At 35.7% G+C, this 22,275-nt stretch overlaps 3 protein-coding genes and 1 pseudogene across 3 annotated transcripts; all 4 read right to left on the bottom strand.

Annotated features, from left to right (window-relative positions):
• Positions 1-5,494: 5,494 nt before the first annotated feature.
• LOC148909575 (uncharacterized) lies at positions 5,495-6,534 on the bottom strand. The gene is made up of 4 exons (XM_089033736.1): positions 6,415-6,534; positions 6,171-6,326; positions 5,898-6,052; positions 5,495-5,825 (listed from the first exon to the last, which is right to left on the bottom strand). Exons 1-4 carry the CDS (start codon positions 6,467-6,469, stop codon positions 5,769-5,771), a joined length of 423 nt encoding a protein of 140 aa, XP_088889862.1. The 5' UTR covers positions 6,470-6,534; the 3' UTR covers positions 5,495-5,768.
• A 555-nt stretch (positions 6,535-7,089) lies between these two features.
• Positions 7,090-9,492, bottom strand: LOC148909574 (soluble scavenger receptor cysteine-rich domain-containing protein SSC5D-like). Its single transcript, XM_089034194.1, has 6 exons — positions 9,147-9,492; positions 8,741-9,076; positions 8,338-8,655; positions 7,982-8,246; positions 7,516-7,700; positions 7,090-7,442 (listed from the first exon to the last, which is right to left on the bottom strand). Exons 1-6 carry the CDS (start codon positions 9,337-9,339, stop codon positions 7,090-7,092), a joined length of 1,650 nt encoding a protein of 549 aa, XP_088890320.1. The 5' UTR covers positions 9,340-9,492.
• A 552-nt stretch (positions 9,493-10,044) lies between these two features.
• LOC148909573 (CD5 antigen-like) lies at positions 10,045-10,946 on the bottom strand. The gene is made up of 3 exons (XM_089034193.1): positions 10,940-10,946; positions 10,761-10,865; positions 10,045-10,370 (listed from the first exon to the last, which is right to left on the bottom strand). Exons 1-3 carry the CDS (start codon positions 10,944-10,946, stop codon positions 10,045-10,047), a joined length of 438 nt encoding a protein of 145 aa, XP_088890319.1.
• Positions 10,947-14,495: 3,549 nt separating this feature from the next.
• On the bottom strand, positions 14,496-21,186 carry LOC148909572 (uncharacterized; annotated as a pseudogene).
• Positions 21,187-22,275: the final 1,089 nt, after the last annotated feature.

The raw sequence follows: 22,275 nt of genomic DNA, 5'->3' as shown, positions 1-22,275 counted from the left end.
GAGATTTTTCTCCGACATTGAACTGTCACTAAAAAGTGCAATTTTTTATGAACTCTAAACGTGGAAAATTGAACCTTAATAAAAGCGCATCAATTGACAACAAACCGTAAAGTATATCGAAAACCGCATCCATTTATACTGATTAGCGTACTTCCTGATCGAGTTTTGGGTGCACGCGAGAGCTTGAGATGCTAAATCATAATATTATAATAATTGAGTAGCGTTTGGCACGCAATGATTGCTCGAGGAGTGACTTGATTGGATGGATGATGGATGTTGATGGTTGCTTTCCATGACGCTTTCCGTGCGGGGGAAAATATATATATATATATATATATATATCAACCTAATTTCAGGGTTGCGAGTTTCTATAAATTTGCAATATTTTTTTTACAATAACTAACAAATTTCTCGCGCGCTGATTGGTTATTTTTTATCATCAATAAGAGGACAGACAGATGAGCTGACGTCAACGAGCGAGCACTCTTTCCGTTGGTTGTTTTGATCTCTAGAAGTTTTTATTATCGTTTTTGTTATTGTAAAAAAACAAATTGACAATGTGATGAAGAAAATTAATGGTCAATAAGAGGACACACATTGAAAACGGATGCCTATTGAACGCTCGAATTGAGCCCACGATGAGCGCGGCTCAAAAACCGCTGAAAAATCTACAATATCATATTGAAGAACCATACGGGTTTTGAGCTTCAACAGGGCAAAACCCTCAAATTTTGCACTGGACCCTCTATTTTTTAATGGCTCATTCGAAAAAACTCTCAAAAATCTAGGTTATATCAACATTTTAGAAAAAGTTTAAATCAGCAACACATGAAAAAATAGATTTTTGTAGGGCCGTTTTGTTCGACTTTATGAAATTTTTAAGAACACCAAAACTACAAAATATGAGAAATCAATGTATCTTTTTGTTGAAAATATCCATGTATTATTGTAAATTGATTGACTAGCCTTCATTCGTGCAATCATATAGTCTGCAAATATATAACTATTATCTTATGGATCTTAATTGTTTTCTAATCACTTCCGGTGGCGCAGTTTTTACTCCAAAAGCTCGTGCGTAAGCTTCCATTAAATGCTGATTATCTCGAAAACGAGCTCGGGACACCCTATTTTTCTTTCCAGATTTGGAATCAGTATTAAATTTCAATTCGGAAAATCGAAGTTTAAAAAAAAGCTTAAATCAATAATAATCATCATAATAATAATCAAGGCAGTCATCTTAAATCGATAGTTGAAAGCGGAAAAAACCGTTAGTGCGAGGACTCGTAGTTTTGTAATATTTAAAACGACTTCTGGCCAGGTCCAATTGGTCATTAAAAGACGCAGAGTCACGTGAATGAGTTTTATCCAATCACCGTCAAGGTTAATCTGGTAGCCCTACAGTTACAATAAAGTTACCAAGATGGCGCCTTTAAGCAGTTGTGTATTCGAATTTTTATTCGAAAAAAAAAATCAAACTCCTCGTACAGATATGGTTTTTCGTCTCCGTGATCATCACAAGGAGGTTCCAAGGCCGCAATTTATGGTAAAACAATGAAATATTTATTTAAAGATGTAGCTCATTGTCAAAGATCATGGGTCATTAACTTTCACCGCCAGTTGTCTTCTGAGCAGCTCGGCTTGTATTTTTACCAAACAGTTATATCCTTTTTATCTAATGTTATTTATATGTTAATCTTTGTTCTCATTATTAGCGATTAAGACTCATCCTATACACTTGATCGCGAACAATGTCACATACTCGCATAATGAATTTTGATGTCTTATTAATGTCGTTTTGATCAGATTGCAAACTGTGCTCACTGAAGTTTTGCTTCAGATCGACGCTATAGAGATATCTTTAAGGACGGGAACGGCTTCAAAGTTGATTTGTTCATTTTTAGGATGTTTTTGACATTTACTTCCGACAATCGGTTACTCTTTGACATTGTCTCAACCCTTATTTGAGAAAAGGCGGGGAAAATGTGCCAAAATTAATCTAAAGAAATTCGCTCACAACAAAAGGGCTATTAATTTTAATTTAAATGTTATATGGTTCATTTATTTTGCTCTTATATATAACATTATTTTTAGATGATTGTCTTTTAGAACAATTCAAAATAATATACACTTGTTTCAATTTAAAGTTAGTCATCAAAAACCTAGAAAGCTGAGATCACTGAGCATCATGGGAAACTTTTCATATCAAAAAGGCATATATATACAAAAGTGTTTAAATACAAACTGCAGCTCGATGATGCTCAGAAGAGGTGAGACTGTAACCATTAAAAGATTTGCAAGTCCATGAACAGATATCAAGTGGTTGAATGTGCAAAAAGAATCTACCCATAATCCTTGTCGGCCTCAGCTTTAAAGCTTTTCAGGTGACTTAATTGAAATAACTGAATGTATTTATTCACAAATACTTTGTTGTCAGCTTATTCAAAGTCATGTCATGCTTACAATTTGCTTTAAGCTTGTTGTCAGTTGATTTGCACCTGGATTTGCACTTTCACAGTTTAGGGTTTTGTCTGTTCTTTCCATTTAAAGTTATTGAATGCACGCGAATATGTTGTCTTCTGGATTTTTTTTGTTCTTTAAGGAAATCCTTTTAAAATGCCATTGTTATCTTGTAGCCAGTTGTTCGTCCATTCTTTGCAGTTCAAATTAAATCTCAATGAAATCTGACTGCTGCTTTTTCATTTAAATTGACCATAATTCCTCAGTTTCGTATTTATCTCCAACATCCAAAGTCTCAATTCCAAAACCTCAATTCAAAGAACAAAAAGCCAAACACCTTCATTGGATATGTTCAATTGGGTTGTCGCTTACAATTTTCACAGGATGCAGGATTTCGACAAAAGATAGATCATGATTCGGGATCCGGACCTCCCATTCCTGATCCTGTTTAAACAATGCGATCAAATAGGGTTAGTTATTAATATTATGCTACTGTAAATACAAAGTCAAAGATAGGACTGGAAAGGATGAAATCCAAATAAAGGCTGATCATTAGTAATAATTATAAATAAATAAATTCAAAGGATACTTGATGATGTTAGTGGTGATGTTACATGTTTGTTAATACAAACTAGTAAGACCTAATAGGACAGGTGCAGAAAAGAGGGGTAAGAGGCTGAGATATAACAGACTAGTACACAAAAAATAAAAGTGGGGGATTGGAAAATTCAATGTATAAAGTTTAAGCCTACTTGTATAATCACAAATCATGCACTTTGATTGGCTGAACTACTGATGATACTAATAGACCAATATTAAAACCAAAACAATAGCTGTTAACTATCGCTTTCAAGGTATAAAAATCATTTTTTGTATCCATTTTTTTGACCTATTTGTAGGTTTAGACTAAAACAAGCAGACCTACTTGCCCTCATGGTCTGCAAGTCATAGACAACTCAGGCATCAGGTTTTGTCAATCGTAATTGTATATTAGTAAGAAGTATTATATTAGCTCTTTTCTCTTCACAGTCCCTCCACTGAGCAAAAATTTTTTTCTGAATCAAAGTTTACTTTATTTGTGCTATAAGATGGAAGTATTAGGATTATTATTAAAATTGGTTAAGACACATATACCCTATATTCGTCCCTTTCACATTTTCCTGTGCCATCTTGAAAGGTTGCCAGTAATCAATGTACCTTTGTATCAAGGGAGAAAAATGGTGAGCTTGCAACTGCCTTTTTTTAACACCTTGGAAAATTATTCACGTCTATCATTGTGAGCTCACCATTTATCTCACCCTGAAGCAAAGGCATTGCTAACTGTGAAGGGGACTGTTGTTTAAAATCCCATAATCTTTTCATGTCAATTAACTTAGTAGCTAGGTCAGCCCAGTAGCATTGCATGTTCTTGAATTGTTTACATTTTTCCTAATAATGAATAATATCAGATGTTTCTGTTCTGGATTGTGTGTTGAAAGCATACACTTCAAAAAATAAACGTAAACAAAAATTAACATTGATCACAGACCTCGAAAGCAAAGACGTAGAAAACACACTTTAAGAAACTTGTAAACTCACCAAAAGAACAGACCTGGGAAACAAAGTACCTATTAGAAAGTCTTTTAAAACACTGATCACATACCTCGAAAGCACAGACCTAGAAAACAGAGGCCTTGAAACTAGTAAACACACTAAATCACAGACCTTGAAAACATGAATTGAGGTCTTTAGGTCTTTGCTTACAAAGTGTGTGTTTTCAAGATGCCATTCATGCCTAGTTAGTGAAGATAAATACTATAGAAAACTATAAAATGAATAAAAACAAAGAAGATTTTACATATTTCAGAGAAAATGCTTTCCTTTCCCATCACCCTACTTAACTTTTTAATCTTAGTGTTATGCAAATTGATTTATCTTTTTATTCTGGTGACAACACTTCCTTATAATACTTTTTTCTCTTTTTGTTGCAATGGTGTCATTATGCAGTTATATCTTTGTGGAAAAAAAAAACCATGTTCAACCAAGAGCACTTGAAAAGCACTTGGAGAACAAGAAAAAGGTAATACTGTTGTAAATTCTTATTTGTTTGTAAAGAGGTGTGTGAGCACAAATGAATGCTATGATCATCAATATTACATGGTTTTAAAATTTGTTTTTGATTCTTATTAAATGTCAAAATGCTGAAGAAAAAATCTAATTATTAGTTAATTACTAGTCAATTTTTAAAAAGTGTGAAAAGGGGCTGAAATGTGAAATTTATTAATTTCCTGTTGCCAAACTAAACTTGTACATTTGTACTTGTTTCAGTACAGATGTGTGAGTGCAAATAAATACTTTAATCAGTGATATTTCATTCTTATTAAAATATATGTCAAAATGCTGAAGGAAAAAATAATTATCAATTTATAAAATAAAATATTTTTAAAAGGTGCTGAAAAGAGGTTGAATTGTGATAATTAATTTCCTGTTGGCAACCTAGATTTCCAATTGTTTTCAGCACACAAGCTTCAGTTTAATTTAGCTTGACTTAATGTCTTGAGGTCTCAATGTTGCATCACAATATGTCTAAAATTTGTTTCATCAGTTCCTGTTATTACAATTGAGCCTGCAGCCAACTGATTCTTTTTCCTTGGACGTTGTATGCAAAATAATGGGTCGCATTTATGCTGCTGACAGCAGTGTTTCTGTCATGGAAACTATTTCACATTTTGTTTTGGTTCTGATTAGAATTCATACAGGTGTTGTAAACATTTTATTTGTTTCTCTGTTGGGTTTCCTGCGTTAAATTGACAGGGGCCATTTTGCCGTGCACTATAGGAAAAAGATCCTTCCCTTCCCTCCCCCAACAAAAATATGGGTTCATTATGCTAACGACACTAATAAAAACGACGACAACAACTTTTATGCTTCAAAAATTTACACCTTTATTTTATACCCCCATTATTTCAAGTACCCTTTTTAAATTCAATTCTGAATTCCAACATTCTCCCTTTTGGTTAATATTTTAACTATTATTTAATGAATGGCAATCAATTGTGAAAGCCTGAAAAATTTGGAGAAAACAAGTAGATTGTGAATGAGTAAGAACATTGTTCCTGGGGTCCCTGTGTTTACCTTCAGAGACACCAGATGACCTAGCCTGTAATAGCACTGTTTACAGCGCTATCTCCTTAGCTTGTTAACACTCCTATCAAATTCTACGTTTTCTCTATTGTTTTAATAAAAATAAAACAAAGCACGCAATTTTCTACATTTATTTATGAGAAACTATGGTTTTTAGTTTAATTGCGGCGCATTCGGGAATCATCTGTTCAACTCCTGATTTCGACGTACAAAGGAGACTCGTTTTCTTGCTTGTTACGAGCAATCTGCGGATTAAAAATATGAAAGCAATTAATTTACATCGGAATTAAGTGTTTGAGATTTTTGATAGGACATACCCTTGTACGAGTTACCAAAGACTGATAGGCAGCTTTATTATCCTTTTCTGGAGAAGTGACGTATTCGTTGCGCTCTTCACGTAGCGGTGCCTGGTAGTAGCCTTCTGGTATATCATTAACTGTACGCATGTCACCATTGTCTGTCATCTCAAGTCCTAACAGAAATGAAATATTTGACTCAGATTTGGTGGTTTTTGAATTATATGAAATTATCTTTGATTCCAAATTATATTGCCTTAAATTAACAATGATATGATTTAAAAGTGTGATTACCTTGACTTTTATCAGAAGCGTCCATTTCCTCATTCCTTTGTTTTCTTATGAACCAGACAGAGGCACAGATGATAACAGCAATCAACATTATTATCACAATGGACATTCCTATTACTGCTTCGCCACCTCTCGAACTGGTCAGTTTTTCAGCTCGACCTATAAATTGAACAAAGAATGTGTCTGTGGCTTTTAGAATGGCAAAGGAGAAGAAAGTCTGCTGCTTTAAGACAAGTAATCAAATTACCTTTAGCAAAGACTTTGTTTGTTTTGAAGGCCACGTAAGAATAATCACCAAACATCCTTGTTTTCTATAAGAAAAAAGTAAAAGGTAAAAGTTTAACATCAACAAAGGGTTATTTGAATGCCGCAATAGTCTTTTGATACATGAGATAAGGAAGTATGAAGTACAAACCTTATAAGATTCAGTTGCGACCCTCACATATACTCTGTACGGTGTCTCTGGTTGAAGCGGCTCATTAGTAAACCCATCATTTCCTTGGGCAAAACTGAGGTCACCAATGGTGAAGTTGTTCTTGGGTAGATATGAACTGTCTATTTCAGCGGTAATGTAAGAATCGCTTTTAAGGTTAGCACTTGTGGTGTAATTTACTATCTTAAATTCGAAGCGCTTTTGTTGAGTATTAAAGGATTGGAGACGTTCTTCATATGGCCTCCTTTCAACAGCAATTTGATAGATTCTACAAACAAACAAATAAACAAAAAGATTAATTATACTTATTTCTTATAAATATAATGTTAAGTGTATAAGATGATTTTTGTTTTGAAACATACGCTTTTAAGCCTGAAATGGATCCAACGTTCTGAAAGTGGATTTTGACAGTTGAGTCAGTAATAGCATCGTTCCCGATTATTTGGAAGTGAGGAGCATCAGCTGCAAATGAAAACACTCCATAAGGAATCAATTACAAACACTGGGGCAATTAAGTGGTGTTATAATAGTAAAATTACCTTTCTTGCGAGTGACTCTAAGCATTTTGTCATCATTGCAATTTGCCTCTCCCCATCTTGGTTTGCATTCTTCAATGGATTTTTCAGTTCCTTTGCATTGCATGTTTCCAAGCCAAGAGATTAGACCACTTGTTTTGGACGTCGAATCATACACATCTGAATCGATATACCCGAGCATGCGACATATGACCTGAGCATTTTTCTGGCTGTTACCGTCATTGCATATTGTACCCCATTTATCATCATATGATACCTCTACACGTCCATTATCTGCTAACCGCAGTTTCATTTGTGGCGATATCCCTTGAAACACAAAGGAAATATTTTAATGAAATATTTCACGTGTCTACCTTAAAAATGGTTTAATATTCATTACCTATATTTGGTTTACACATAACACCTGCGATGAAGTCTCCTGGACAATTCGAAGTTTGAATACGGAAACACTCGTCTAATCCAGGTTCAGTGCCACGGCATTCAAATCCATAAAGGAATGGTTTGTTTGGATCAATTGTGTATTTCCTTATCGCTGCCATTGCTCCTTTTTTATAATTATTCATCCTGCAGATTACATCGGCATCGTTTTTGTCCCATTTATCGTCGCCACAAACAGCATATTCTGTGCTTTTGTATTGTATTTTCACTAGTCCAAATCTTTCATTCTGTCCTATTGTCGCTGTCAATGGGTTTCCAACTTGTGTTTAAAAATTAATATAAGAAAGATTAAATCTCAATATATACATTTGATGATATTAAAGGAAGAAACTGTAGATATTTTTATATACCATTTACTTTGGTGCATTCAACCGCAGCTAATGTGGATTGGTCAGCACCAGAGATACCCCATTCGAAACCACTCTTCTATTGAATTCTCACTTCCTCGACAATTAAGGTTATCAATCAAAATGGGAAGTGTGTCATTGTTTGTAATTGTTCCTGCTCTTGATGCTTTTCCTGAGCCGTTAAACCAGCACGCAACATGAGCGTCAGCCAGATTCCAGTTGTTAGCGGACACAGCTCCCCAAACACCATAGTACTGGACTTCCACTTTGCTTAGATTTGTTCCTGGAACTTTAACCAATCTCATACCAAAATTTGGGTCGTTAACTGTTGCGATAAAAAAAGGAATCAATGCATTGAGACATTCAAAACGAGTTACAGTATTTAAGAGATGATAATTTAAAGGACTTTGACAAACCTCCAGGCCGTTCACATATCACTCCTGCATGGTGATTTTTGGGACATGAGTTGTTTACCCATCCATCATGATTACACTCTTTTAGTGATTTGTCGCTATTGCTGCAGCCTACGTTTGACAACCAGATTTTAGCTGGTCCTCCTCCAAAATGGCCGATGGGTACTAAAGCTTGTTTAAATCCTTTCATCTGACAAGTGACATCTGCATCCTTTTTGTTCCACCCATTACCACAAATTGATCCTGCACTGCCGTTTACCTTTAGCGTCACTCTACCATCATACTTGGATGTTTGATTTTTCAGATCGACTGTTAATATATCTGTGTTAATATAATTAATTAGAAGTTAATACTATAAAGCTTATTCATGAAAAGGATTTAAAAAGCAAGTGTTCTAGTCTGTGACCTTTATAACGGCGGCAGACCACTCCAGCATCCATGCCATGGTTACATGAAGTTGTTTTTTCCTGCCCATCACTTGTGCACTTCTCAATATTATTTTCACTGCCTTTGCATCGTAGCCCAGACATCCATATTGGACCAGTTCCTTCGCCATATGACTTATATGCTGTAATTGCGCTATCAAAGCCTTTCATTCGACATACAACATTAGCTTCACGCATGTCCCATCCCGAATTGCAAACCGATCCCCAAATGTTGTGTCTTTGGACTTCAACTCGGCCTCTTGCATCGTCTGAACCACCGCTAAGACGTACGTTTTGAGGTAAGGGTGTTGGTGTGACTGTAGGAGAAAACGAAATTGTTTGCATACAGAATCTATTTAATTTTCTTAAACTAATGGCAAAACTTACCTACAATTTTTGGAGTGCAAACAACCCCTGCGTAATTGCCTTCTTCACATGTTTTAACCTGTTCTAGCTTTAACCCTGAGCAACTTTTCATGGAGACTTCTGTTCCTTTGCAGTGATTGACAAGCTCAAAACTTACGTTACCAGTATGTTTACCCCAATGAGAAATAGTCAGTGCTCCGGTAAAGTTTAACATTCTGCAGATGACATGTGCGTCTTCTAGCTTTAAATCCTTAGCACATATATTTCCCCATGTTTTATAATACTCTACGGTTAGGCGTCCAGAATATGGAGCTGGAGTGGTTACATCCTCAAGATGGAATTTAACATCTAGTGTGTCGTTTACTAAAAGACAAGTCAAAATATATTAAAAAAGGAAAAAGGAATTTGTTAATTTGGAAATTAAGTTCTTTGTTCATACTTCTCCTGCACACAATTCCAGCTCGTAATTTGTTTTGTTTTGCGCAATTCTTGTTTTCCCAGTTCCAGGAATGACTGCATTCTTTGATGGAATTCTCGTCTCCTTTGCAAGCCATGTCTAAAAGCCATACTTCTTCTATCCTTGAGTTTCCTGCTTGACTAGGGATTTTGGTAATGTACGCAACATCGTCATATCCATTCATTCTACATATTACTCCTGCAGCTTTCGTATCAAAGCCATCGTAGCAAAGGGATCTGTTAACACCATAGTAGCTAATCTCTATTCTTCCATCCGCCATCAATTTAGCGGAGAGATTTGGTGGCCCTGTAAACAATAAAAGACGCAAATATTTGCAGTATTTTCAGGTTTTTTGTTTTAAGGTTGCTGATTTTGAAGGAAAAGTGCACCAATTATTGAGCCAAACCATCTCTTATAAAAAAATTTTTTTTTTTTACTCTAAAAGAAGCGAACACAAAAAGCCTAATTACCTCCTCGGAGACACACTAATCCAATGTCATTACTGTGATCGCAGGTAGATTTTGTACCCCACACAGGATGATAACAATCGTCAAGAGACCTTTCACAGCCAACGCATGATATGTTTTCAAGCAAAATAGGTTGTAAAATGTTTCCCGGTTGAAACTTTTCGAATTTCAGGGCTCTTGCAAATCCAAGCATTCTACAAGCAACATCAGAAGCATTGATATCCCAGCCTTTGTCACATACTGTGCCCCATTTTCCGGTTACATTTATTTCAAGACGACCACTGGTATTACTAGCTCCACCAACAAGTCGCAAATCAAATACTGAAAAAAAGAACTTGAACAATTAATTTGTAAATTTTGTATGTCTTATAACAGAGTTTGTTTTTTAGGTAATGAAATATGTTGCATACCAGGTTTACAAATTACACCAGCATAATTGGCATTTGGACAAGTCAAACCCTTCAGATTCCTAGAGATATTACATTCTGTTATATTCTTCTCGTGCCCTTGGCAGGTATTGTTCAAGATCCAAACCTATCTTAATTTTGCCTCTAGATTTTGACTGTTAATATAAGTGATTTGATCTACATCGTCATATCCGTTCATTCTACATATTATTCGTGCATCTTTCGTATCAAAGCCATCGGAGCAAACAGACTTATTTAAACAATCGTAAAAGGTTTGCACTCTATGGTTTGCCACAATACTAACCTTTAGGTGGTCGAGGTGGAGATGTTGTGGGTGGTGGAGATGTTGTGGGTGGTGGAGTTGTTGTGGGTGGAGATGTTGTGGGTGGTGGAGCTGTTGTTGTTTTGTCTGCAAAAGGAAAAAATAATAATTTGATGTTCAAGTCGTGATTTGTTTTTCGAATTCCTGGGAATTCGGTCTACAGAACATTGGATAACATTCTTGGTTTGATTTAACAAGGAAAATAATTTAGAATATATCTGCCTAATTTAGAATTGCATATATTTACCGTATGTACAAACAACTCCAGCAACCTGGTTGTTTGGGCACGTCTGATTCTCAAAATCAGAATGGGTGCAATTTTCTATTGTGTTTTCAGTTCCCTGGCATGAAAGGTCTTTCAACCATGCAGTCTGCGACGACGATTTTGAGTAGCTCTTTGTTGCCACAGCACGTAAATAACCAAGCATTCTACAGACCACATTTGCTTCTCGGTTGTCAAACCCATCATTACAGATTGAGCCCCATGTATCCTTAAATTTGATAGCAATACGGCCTTCTTTGGAATTGGCACCGCCCTCTAAACGAACTGGAAAACAAAATACGCGAGACAATGCATTTCTAATGTACGTACATATTTTTCTTTTTTAAGACAGTGCAACACTGAAAAAGTTTATCCAAGGGCATTTGCTTTTTCCTTCTTTTTTGATTTAAAAGGTGATTCACCTTCACACAGTAAAACAATGAAAAAAAGTATTGTTTCCGAAACTTTTAAGTAAAATAAAATAAAGTCAAATGAAATTCAATTGTTTTTACCTTGGTATCCTGTGCACACGACACCAGCATCATTATAGTGATTGCAGCCCGAGGGAACACTTCCCCATCCATTGTGAGGACAGCTTCTAAGTGAGGGCTCTGACCCTGAACATCCCACATGGTACTACCAAACGTTTTTCCTTAGATCTAAAATTATAGAACAAAGTGAAGTCCATCTAAATTTTCAATAATCTTCAATAACCTTTGGTATCGTGGTTGCGTATTCCGGTCAAATAATGTAGATTTTCTACTGTTTAAAAAAAAACTTGAAATTTAATAAAATTTGAAAAAAGGTTAATTTTAATTAAAGAGGATTAAAACAGTCGAGGTTTTTTTTTTTTTGGCCAACAACAACAACAACAAAAAGAAGCATGGCTAAAAACACGAACGAGCGAGTCTTCAAGCGAGTGAGGGTTTTACACAAACGACTCGTGAATATAACCCCGTGCAAAGCACTTTCTTTGACTATAATTCACATGCAAACACGTTTATTTTAAGTGAGTAAAAGGACAATTTTTGTCGAAATTTTGATAAGTTTTAAGTTTATTAGTTAAGTAGATGCAATGTCAAATACACAAAATGGAAAAACTCCGCACATCAGTTTATAAAAGGAAAATGGATATACAAATAGTCAATATGAATTTTAAAAATGTAATTTGATTGTTTTTCAATTAGTCGCTGTCCGGCGAATCCAAGATGCAATAACGACGGCGGCGCTTAGGTGTCGTTTCTTCACGAAAAGGTGGACTTTGATTCATAGTATTAATTCCTTTGTTCTTCTGAATTCTTGCCCTTCTGTTATCGTTGTTGGATAGTTTTTCTTTCGCAAGTAACGGTCAAAGCTCGATATAAACGACCTTAAAGTCGTTGGTTCGTACCCCCTTCCTTACTTCAACGAGAAAAGCAGAAAGCAGCTTGTATAAAGCTCTTGGCTGGAGGTCTTCCAGGATTGGCTGCACATTTTTTGTCTCGAGATATTCAGTCAATCGAGCCAGGTCTCTCCGCGTCGTGCTTAGTGTGTTTTTGTTTTCTTGGTTTTGAATAAACTCATCTACCGGCACATCTAGTGGCACAAAACGACTCGCCATTTTGTTCACATCAACAGAACTACAGAAAATGCAAATTTGCTTTGGCGGGAAGCCATTCAAATGACACAATTGCTCGTTTTATGATTAGTTGGTTTGGTCAATTCTATGTTTTGTTTCTATGTTTTCTTGGTTTTGAATAAACTCATCTACCGGCACATCTCGGTAGTGGCACAAAACGACTCGCCATTTTGTTCACATCAACAAAACTACAAAAAACGCAAATTTGCTTTGGCGGGAAGCCATTCAAATGACACAATTGCTTGTTGTATGATTGGTTGGTTTGGTCAATTCTATGTTTTGATTGGTTATATTTTTTACACTATGAAAAGCTGTATGCGACGCTGATTGGTCGTATTGCATTTTTCACCAGTGAATTATAAAGCATAGAGATTTTTATAATAGAGATTTATTGTATAGAAATCTAGTTATATATATAATAAAGGAATTTATTTTTGTCATAAGACTTGGATTTCATTTTATATTTCATTATAAACAATGATGGAAAATCAAAACTCTTTTCTTATTTCCAGACATTTAATTAACTTCTAAATGAAACATTAAGAATGCGTGTACCTTATGGCCATTTGTCTTTTTGATAAATTTGAATTATCGATTTATTAAATTTGGCCCCAATTTTCGATTGTTTTATTATTTAAAATTAAACTTTGAATTCCATTTTTTCAATTTTAGAGTTTTCGTTTAAATAGTTGAAAAAATTGACAGATACAGAGAGCAAATTCCCACACCTTATGGCCATTTAAGGTTCTAGCAAATTAAATTATCTTTTTAGGTTTTGAATTCATTTTTTGAAAACTTGCTTATTTTCTCGAAAACTAGACCGAAACTTTCAAAGCGACTTGCACCAGTTGATAGTATTCATCGAGGCACCCAACATATAGCAATATGAAAAAAATGTATGAAAGCGTTTTCCAAATATTACACGATGAATATTTTCATGCACTTTTATTGTTATTTCCAGCATGTCAACTTTATACCCTCAAAATCGGGACTTTAATTTAGTGGATTCGGATAGATACGGATATAGACACTGTCCTTATTGAGTATGAATCAAATTGTGACTTTCTTCTAACGTTATGGATTTTTTGATATTAAGCTAAATGACCCCATTTGTTCTCAAAAGCGATGGAAAATATCGATGAAAGCGGCATCCAAAAAGTCGTCGAACGATTTTTTTCTAAACGAAGTCACTAAAAGATGTGTCTTTTACAAATATTCTCCTTGAATTTCATATGCAATGAAGGTTTCACGCACGCACGCACGCACGCACGCACGCAACACACACACAAGCTTGAACATTGTGAGAAGGTAAATTTGTCACACATTCTATAACAGTTATATTTCCCCGTTATTTCTTAGGTAGGTTTATTCGAGCAGTCGTCTACAGGTGGATTATAAGATTAAAAATAGAAGACCATTGCCAGCTTGTGTGTATGAACACATAAGGACCCAAACCAAACACGGCATCAGCAACCAATAAGTTACGATGACGCATAAATATTGGAGAGGTTGTGGTATTATTATTTAAAATGGCTACTGTAAAATATTTATTCTCTATTTCAAATAGTTACCGTAAAATATTTATATATTTCTATTTAAGATGGCTACTGTAAAACGTTTATTTTTAACTGTGAAAAAACTGATTGTTTAAACCCTATGTGTACCAATATGTGTGTCGTCAAACCCAGTTATTAATTTGAAATAATTTATTTGCTCTATTGGTCAATATATACAAAAATGTCTAATTATGTTGCCTAAGAATATATTTTAAATTAAAAAGTTAATATTAGAACACATTAAAACTAACAGGTTTGTGTATGTAAAATGTGTATATAAATTAAGGGGCTTTGCATATTGCTTTACTATGTCCCCTTGCATGTTTTGTAGTAAGTAGCCTTTCTGGTATTGTCCTTGGTACTTTCATACATTTTAACCGAGTCCAGCAAGGTTTTTTGGCAGGCTTCTGCAAACCCAAATAATATGTAAGACAGTTAGCAACCTTACACTTTGGATATGTGACTCTGTAACATTTCGACCCATTTCTTGTTTATTAACCTTCTCTACTCACACTCTCCTTGAAATGAAGAGTTGCAATAATGTGTCTGATAAGAGAGTCTAATTATCTTGATGTGTTTGTTTTCTAACAATCCATTGAGCTGTAGTACACTCTGTACTATGGGCTTCATATGCACTTTATATTCTTAATGATATTGAAATGAATCAAACCTGCATATAGTCCCTAACCAAGAAAACGCCATCTTCTTTGGATGCGAATGATTCAAAGTAGCATGAAAACCTTCCAATGAGCTGGTCTGGGCATTTGGAGACAGCATTCGTATGTAACCAAGCGGGGCTTTCTTGGTCAATATCCTTTCAAGTTTATCACGAGCAGCAGAGCCTGCAAATTCATTGCGAAACAAGATATTTTTTTATTTTTCTAGTGGAACCCCACATCTTGAGATATTGGTAAAGTCGATCATGTTTTTTTACACTCAGTGAAATGAAATTGGAATTACTCTTTGTGAATCCAATTGCATATATTTTTGGAACCCCCTTTTTTACAACCCTGGATGTGCCACTATTGTAGACCTACTAAGCAGATTCACCAGAAACAAACTAACCTCGTTTGATCCACAATCTTTTTTCAAGTTCTCCATGGTTACACTTCTTGTACAGGGGGTCAGGGTGGTCAGTGTGAATATTGAACACATGACGAATTCAGGACTTCCACTTAGCCACAATGAGGTCACGAAACCCAGACCTTGTGGATGTTGCACACCAGAACATGTGTCGTCGGATGCCCTTTATCCAGTGTCTTATAACCTCACATCCTGTTTCATTGCTGGCTCTAGGAAGCGTCTTTGTGACTGACTTGGCAACATTCCATATGTCATAGAAGTGTTGTGTGTTTTGGCGCTACTCTCTGATCCACTTGGCAATCCCTTTATGTCGGTCAGAAATGAAAACACTGATTGTTAAGCCAGCCTTTTCCAGGAAAGTAAGTCACCGCTTTACTCCCTCCAATTTAGTCTGTGTGCTCCCGCCAGTTTCATTAGCCTTTGAAAATAAAATATTGATAATGTCAGCAAAAACGTTATCAATAGTGTCATAATAAGCCTTGTCTACAGTGTTAATAGTCTTTCCTGTTGAAAAACGGAGGTAATAAGCCATATACATGTATAGGCTTATTGCCGACGTTCGAGGGAATTAAGTATTTTATTTATCAATCGAGAAGGTTTTCTATTATCAAATGTTGTTCAAAAAGTCTATATATAGTTATTAACCGGATTAATAACGGACTATATATTGACCTCGCATTTATAATGAGGGCTATAACAAAAATAAAGCCTTGTGAATAACGAAGAAAACCGTTTCAATAGATAAATAATTCAGCCTAAAAGCTTATATTAATTTTGTCATATATATATTGAATAAATAGAAAACGCGAGCGCGTGCTGTGTGCTGTCATAAAGCACGCGGGGGTTGGCAGAACACGAGAAAAGTGTTAGGAGAAGCACGACGCGTAGCGGAGTGCTTCTGGACCCTTCTCGAGTGTTCCGCGAATCCCCAAGTGCTTTATGACTGCACACAGCACAGCAAGCAAATTTTTTATTTCTTTTATAAAATACAAATTTCAATAATAGGTAGGAATGACGCAACGGAAAGTGCGCGCGCGTGCAATGTGCTCTTATAAAGCACGTGCTCAAAACCAATCACAACGCGACATTCATAACAGTTATTTTATAAATAGATTTTACCCATCTGAAAAACTTCAAAATGGACAATTTTCTGAAGTCTTGTTGACAACATGGTATAATCCCATATTAGTGGGAGTGCCCATTGAGTCAAACCAGCCATCACCAAACCAAACAACGTCATTCATAGCTTTGAACTGGTTGATAAGTTTAGCTTGGTATGATTCTCAGTAATGCAGAATGGTTGGGAAGAACAAGGTTCCTCTGATGACTGAAGAATGAACGTGCAGTGTATGCACACAGACCCATGTGCCTGAACGCCAACAGGATTTGGCTTATGAAGGCTCCAGCCATTAAGACAGCAAAACTCAACAGGATGTTACCAGCAGGGCACTTGCCCAAGACAAATGGCTGGGACTGCCACACATACTTAAAAATACACTTGCTGCAGATCTGTGAAACGGTGACCATTGCCCCGTTTCTTTTCATGGTAACAACTGGCTTTGGTTCTTTGCAGTTAAAGCAAAACAGGCTAAAAATGCTCGTGAGACTGCTATGAAAGACAATAAACTTTGGTTCGTTGAAAGGTTTGGGTAACCAACACTGAAACAGAAACAGAAGAAAAAAGTTCAACATCTTTTTTGATACTTGAAGCAACATAAGATTATGTTGAACTGTGCCATGTTGTTAATATAAAAGGTTATGATAGCATGTGGAGCCAACCACATAAAAGAGCTTCATACAGACAGTGATCTCCGATCTCCGATCACCATAATCACATATTAGTACCCTTGTCAAATGCTACTACATAATATAAAGCTTACTTCACTTTATCGTAGGTATTATCGTCCATCTCAACATCAGTGTTTTCATCTTCTGTTGATTCAGTGTTAGCTGTCCAATCATTTAAATGCAGTGTGTGGATTGGTAGATTCTTTAAATGCGAATATTTACAACATATATCGCCCATATTCACCCTTTGTAGTTCTTTCACAGTTTTCTTTAGTTCCGTTACTCTCTTCTTTAGGCGGCTGTTCGATCGCTGGTATTCTGTATCTTAGACTTGTGGTTACAATAGCTTGCCTGTTTGTCCCTCGAAGTTTGATCTTCATCACAGCTTGTCTGGTTGTTTCTAGATATCTCCTTTCCGGCCAACGAAGGTTCTTCTTTACTTGAATGAATGTCGAAAGAGACTGTCATAGAGGCTTTCCTACGTTTGATTACCTGTCCGTTTACTTCTGCCATTACTTCACGTCTCAGCTTAAGAATAAATGGGAATAAAAATAATAAATAAAAAAGGTATATTTCTTTCTATATTTTGCACCTCAAAGTAACATATTTCGTCTGCGATTTCATTGATTATATAAAGAAAGAGTTATATGAGTTATGAACACATGACATGAATGACATGAATAACATTCGCTTCCCTGCCGTTTTCTTCGCTCAGAAAGTGGTTCTTGAATGGCAATAACGATCGTATATCTCGTCGGTATAAATTCTTTGATCAATACTTTAGTGAACTTGGCATTGGCCATCCCTTCAAGTTGTGGTGCTAAGTTTCTAGTGTAGCATGACTCTTCGAAGTGAGCCGAGTACAGTGAGGCATACTTGCTTAAGGAGGCTCTGGGTAGTTTTGGTTTGCCATAGCTAGCCGCATTGAAACGGCTACAACTTCTTCTTGAATAACTCGATCTGCAAGCACTTTTCACACACTGTCAGGAAAGGATTAAAGGTTTCAAAAAGGATAAATTAGTTTAAAGCGGCCTTTTCATTATGACGTAATGATGATATCATAAAAATCGTTTACCGCTTATTTTCTCGAAAACTAGACCGAAACTTTCAAAGCGACTTGCACCAGTTCATGGTATTCATTATAAATACGGTTTTAGGCAGTCAAATAAAAATAAGTACGCCCACAAACATTTTCGCTCACGTCTGCTTGTTGATTATTCACGCTTGACTTCCGTGTTATTCCTTGTTGTGTGCTGTTAGTTGTGAGTGACTTCATTTAGAAAAAAATCGTTCTACGATATTTTGAATGTCGCTTTCATCGATATTTTCTATCGCTTTTGACAACAATTGGGGTCATTTTGCTTCATATCGAAAAATCCATAAGGTTAGAAAGAAAGTCACAATTTGATTCATACTCAATAAGGACAGTGTCTATATCAGTACCTATATTCTAGCTACTAAAAATATTGAATCCACTAAATCAACGTCCCGATTTTGAGGGTATAAAGTTGACACTCTGGAAATACTTTTCATATTGCAATATGTTGGGTGCCTTGATGAATACTATCGACTGTAGCAAGGCGCTTTGAAAGTTTCGGTCTAGTTTTCGAGAAAATAAGCGGTAGTTTTTTTGATGTCATCATTACGTCATAATGAAAAGGCCGCTTTAAACTATTTTATCATTTTTGAAACCTTTAATCCTTTCCTGACATTGCGTGAAAAGTGGACGCGAAGACTGCGACCAAAGTGACGTTACAAGCCCAAATCACATAATATTTTGGCCGCGCGATTCCAATGCCATTTTTGGAAGCCCAGTTTGGAAAATTCAAATAGCTATAAAGTCGTAGATTTTTATTGAAATCATCTGAAATTTTGGAAGTTTACATTGCAGATGTCATGCTTTTTTTTGTTTTGTTTTATTTATTTTGCTTCATATGCACTTTAACTACCACTTGATTTAGAATTACTTAAGATTTAATCAATGAATAGATCGGATTACTTTTTGCCATACTTTTAGCTTTCAAATTAGCTACTATTACTAGAGTGCACTTAATTTGAAGTCAAGCACTGTTTGTGCTTACGCCTTCCTTGATAGCTTAGGAACTTAGATAATTGTCATGGATAAAGTTATGTAAATAAATAAGTTAGATGCCTGGCTATGTATTACACTGAAGATTGAAAATGACGGTAACATTTTCTTTAATATTATATGTAACTAATGGTGTTGGTATAAAAAAGGAAAAATGTATAGACCTAAAATTTATTGTGTAAGTTGGTCAAAGTGTAGTCAGAAGTAGCACACTTCTGGTGTTAGACATTATTCATAGTTTATGCTGTTAGTGTGTTCACCCTACTGATTCAGAACATTCTAGTATCGTTGATAATTTACTGTCACAGTGTCTTATGCCTAAGTTCGCAGCAATTTCAGTTATGTGCACGACTTTTTAAACAACTTATAAAATTGTTTTCTTATTATCTCTATCTCTTTTTTTTTGTAAAAAAATAATTGAAAAATTAAACAAGCCCTACCTGTAAGGTGAAGATGGATTGGGATTCTACCTCCTCATTTTGTGCATAGAAAAATCACATGCGATAGCGCATGCGTAGTGAAAGTCATCCTTTAAAGTGGGCCCATGCCCATTGTGTAGAAGGGATGGGCAAAGAAAAAATTGGTTACAATAATAACTAACAAAGATAGAAGGAAGGGCACGTAATCTCTCTATGCAAACAATGAGGAGGTAGAATCCCAATCCAACTTCACTTTACAGGTAAGGCTTGTTTAATTTTTCAATTCTACCCCTGCATTTGCATATTCGAGAGAGACTTCGAATTTACATGGGCCCTTCAAGCCAACTGGTATCACAAACACTTTGACCGGTTATTTGTTAAAACAACCTTTATTGAAAAAGTAAACATCAACAAAATGAATATCCCCTATCTTGGAATTTACAATGTAAGTGTAAAACAAAAATAACATGCTTAGTTCCTGAACTTGCGATTACATATTATTATAAAGCACAACTTAAAACATAATTTCCATTCCCAGTTTCAGATTTAACTTCTCTCTTGTAATAACTTGAGAAAGTACACTCAGAGGACCAACATGCTGCTTTCATTATTATGTCTAGTGGTACTCCTTTGTGATATGCAGCTGAGGTTGACGCTGATCTAGTACCTTTTGGTCTGAAATTTTTAGCACCTATGCTTGACTATTCCATTACTGTCTTCATCCATCTAGAGATAGTGCTTGAGGTAACCGGGTGATAAGGTTTAGTGTAACTAAGAAAAACTTTAGTTGTTGTTTATTTCGAATAGATTCCGTTCTGGCTATGTAAGTTTCTAGATAGTTAAATACACACGGTCTCCTATCTGCCGGAAATGCAGGTTACACTAATACAGGTTGTTCTTTCCCAGGTCTTGATTGCTTTATAAGTTTGTTTATATAGAAGTTATACAATGACTTGCCTTTAGATACATGTTCTAAATCCATCATGTGGACAGACTGACACCTTTGTCCTGTGACTAGCAGAGTGTTAGTGTTCTCAACGTTAAATTTGATGCAGGACTCCATGTTTTGAGTAAATCTAAGACTTGACATACGTCCTATATCGTGGCAGTGGTGGTCTTGTTTGGTAAGTTGCTTTGACAAACCCCTTAATCAGTGGGTGTTCTCCAATAGTAAAGTGACTATAAGTAAGTTCGAAAGCAGCTGACAAAGCCGATCTTGCAGTATTTATTGGTGAATATCTGCGTTCTGTATCATAAAGGTTCGTAAGGAAATTAATTATATCTGCTACAGATGGGTTATTGAACTCTTTTTGCTGCAAAGCTTGTCCACTTATCCAGATGTACTCGGTATTGCTTTGAGGTTCCGGTCTGCCAGGATGATAGGATGATCTCAGATGCCCTGTCTGAAATATTCTGTTTTTGGAGTATTCCCCTGATAATAAAAGGCATGCCATCATCTTGAGTTTTGGCAACAAAGGGTGAGTTATTGTCCTGTTGTGTGATAGCTGGAGTAGATCCTTTTCTTGTGGGAGGAGAACTGGTTTTTTGATTAGCACTTGCATCAACTTTGCAAACCAGACCTGTGTTAGCCATACTGGATCTATTGTAGAACTTTTGGTAACAAACTGAAAGGTGGGAATAAATAGCCACCACTCAATATCTTCTCTGGTGTGTTCTGAAATTTGCATTTAAGCTTGAAACTTACCTCTATTAACTCTTAATGCATCATTTTTCTCAATTTCAAGCTGTTTATAAAACAGTGGTCCAAATTCCACCCTAATTGAACAGGAGACTAGAGCGCCAATTAGGTAAGCAACCTGATGTATTGTGACTTCTTCTTTAGTAGAATATTTTGACACAAATCCCTAATATTGTTTTTTTTTTCTTGTTAGACTTATTGTCATGTTAACTGAATTCAAAATAAAACCCAAATGTTTGAGCATTTGAGTTGGAGTTGTGGTAGATTTATCTTCTGAAATCTGGAAACCAAGCTCTTTAAATAAGCTATATGTCTCTTCTCAATTTCTCAAACGATGATCATATGATTCCCCTGATTTCTACTCTGCAAGGCAGAGAATATATTTCCAGTGGTTATTTAGATGATAGAAAGGAAACTATTATCTAAATTACCACTGGGAATATATCCTCTGCCTTGCAGAGTAGAATACACTGGTTTCAAAAGTTTGGTGAATATTCTTGGTGCCGAAAAAATGCCATTTGGCAAAGTGACATACTTATACAATTGATCTTAGCCTGTAATTTCAGATATTTTTGAGAATCTTGATGAACTGAGATTGAGTAATATATTCATCAGTTAAGTTCAGCGATGCCATAAAACAGTTCCGTTTCATTAGTTTAATATATAACTGAATAGTGTCCATCTTAAAATGGACAGGTGTACACCTTTTGCTGTTCATTACATTCATTTGTGCCAATAGTTGTATCAATAACGTGTAATGTACTTTCATCAACATCACAAGTAACATCATTAGCGCGGATCAACTTTCAATAACGATAATTGAATATGCGTGTACATTCATAGGCATCAATGGACAATCATTAGCGCGTTCGTACATTCATATGTGCGGAATGTATTTTCTTGTGCGCGAAATTCGACTTCAATAACACCAAATGACAGACAATTGCATTTATGGACAATCATTTATACATCATAAGAGCCAA

Source organism: Actinia tenebrosa, unplaced genomic scaffold, assembly GCF_029948245.1.
Source record: "Actinia tenebrosa isolate PJP-AT-01 unplaced genomic scaffold, QUT_ActTen_1.0 PGA_scaffold2__45_contigs__length_23673736, whole genome shotgun sequence".
NCBI lineage: Eukaryota > Metazoa > Cnidaria > Anthozoa > Actiniaria > Actiniidae > Actinia > Actinia tenebrosa.
Note: the sequence above shows the minus strand (reverse complement) of the source record. Positions and strands in the feature narration are given on the sequence as shown.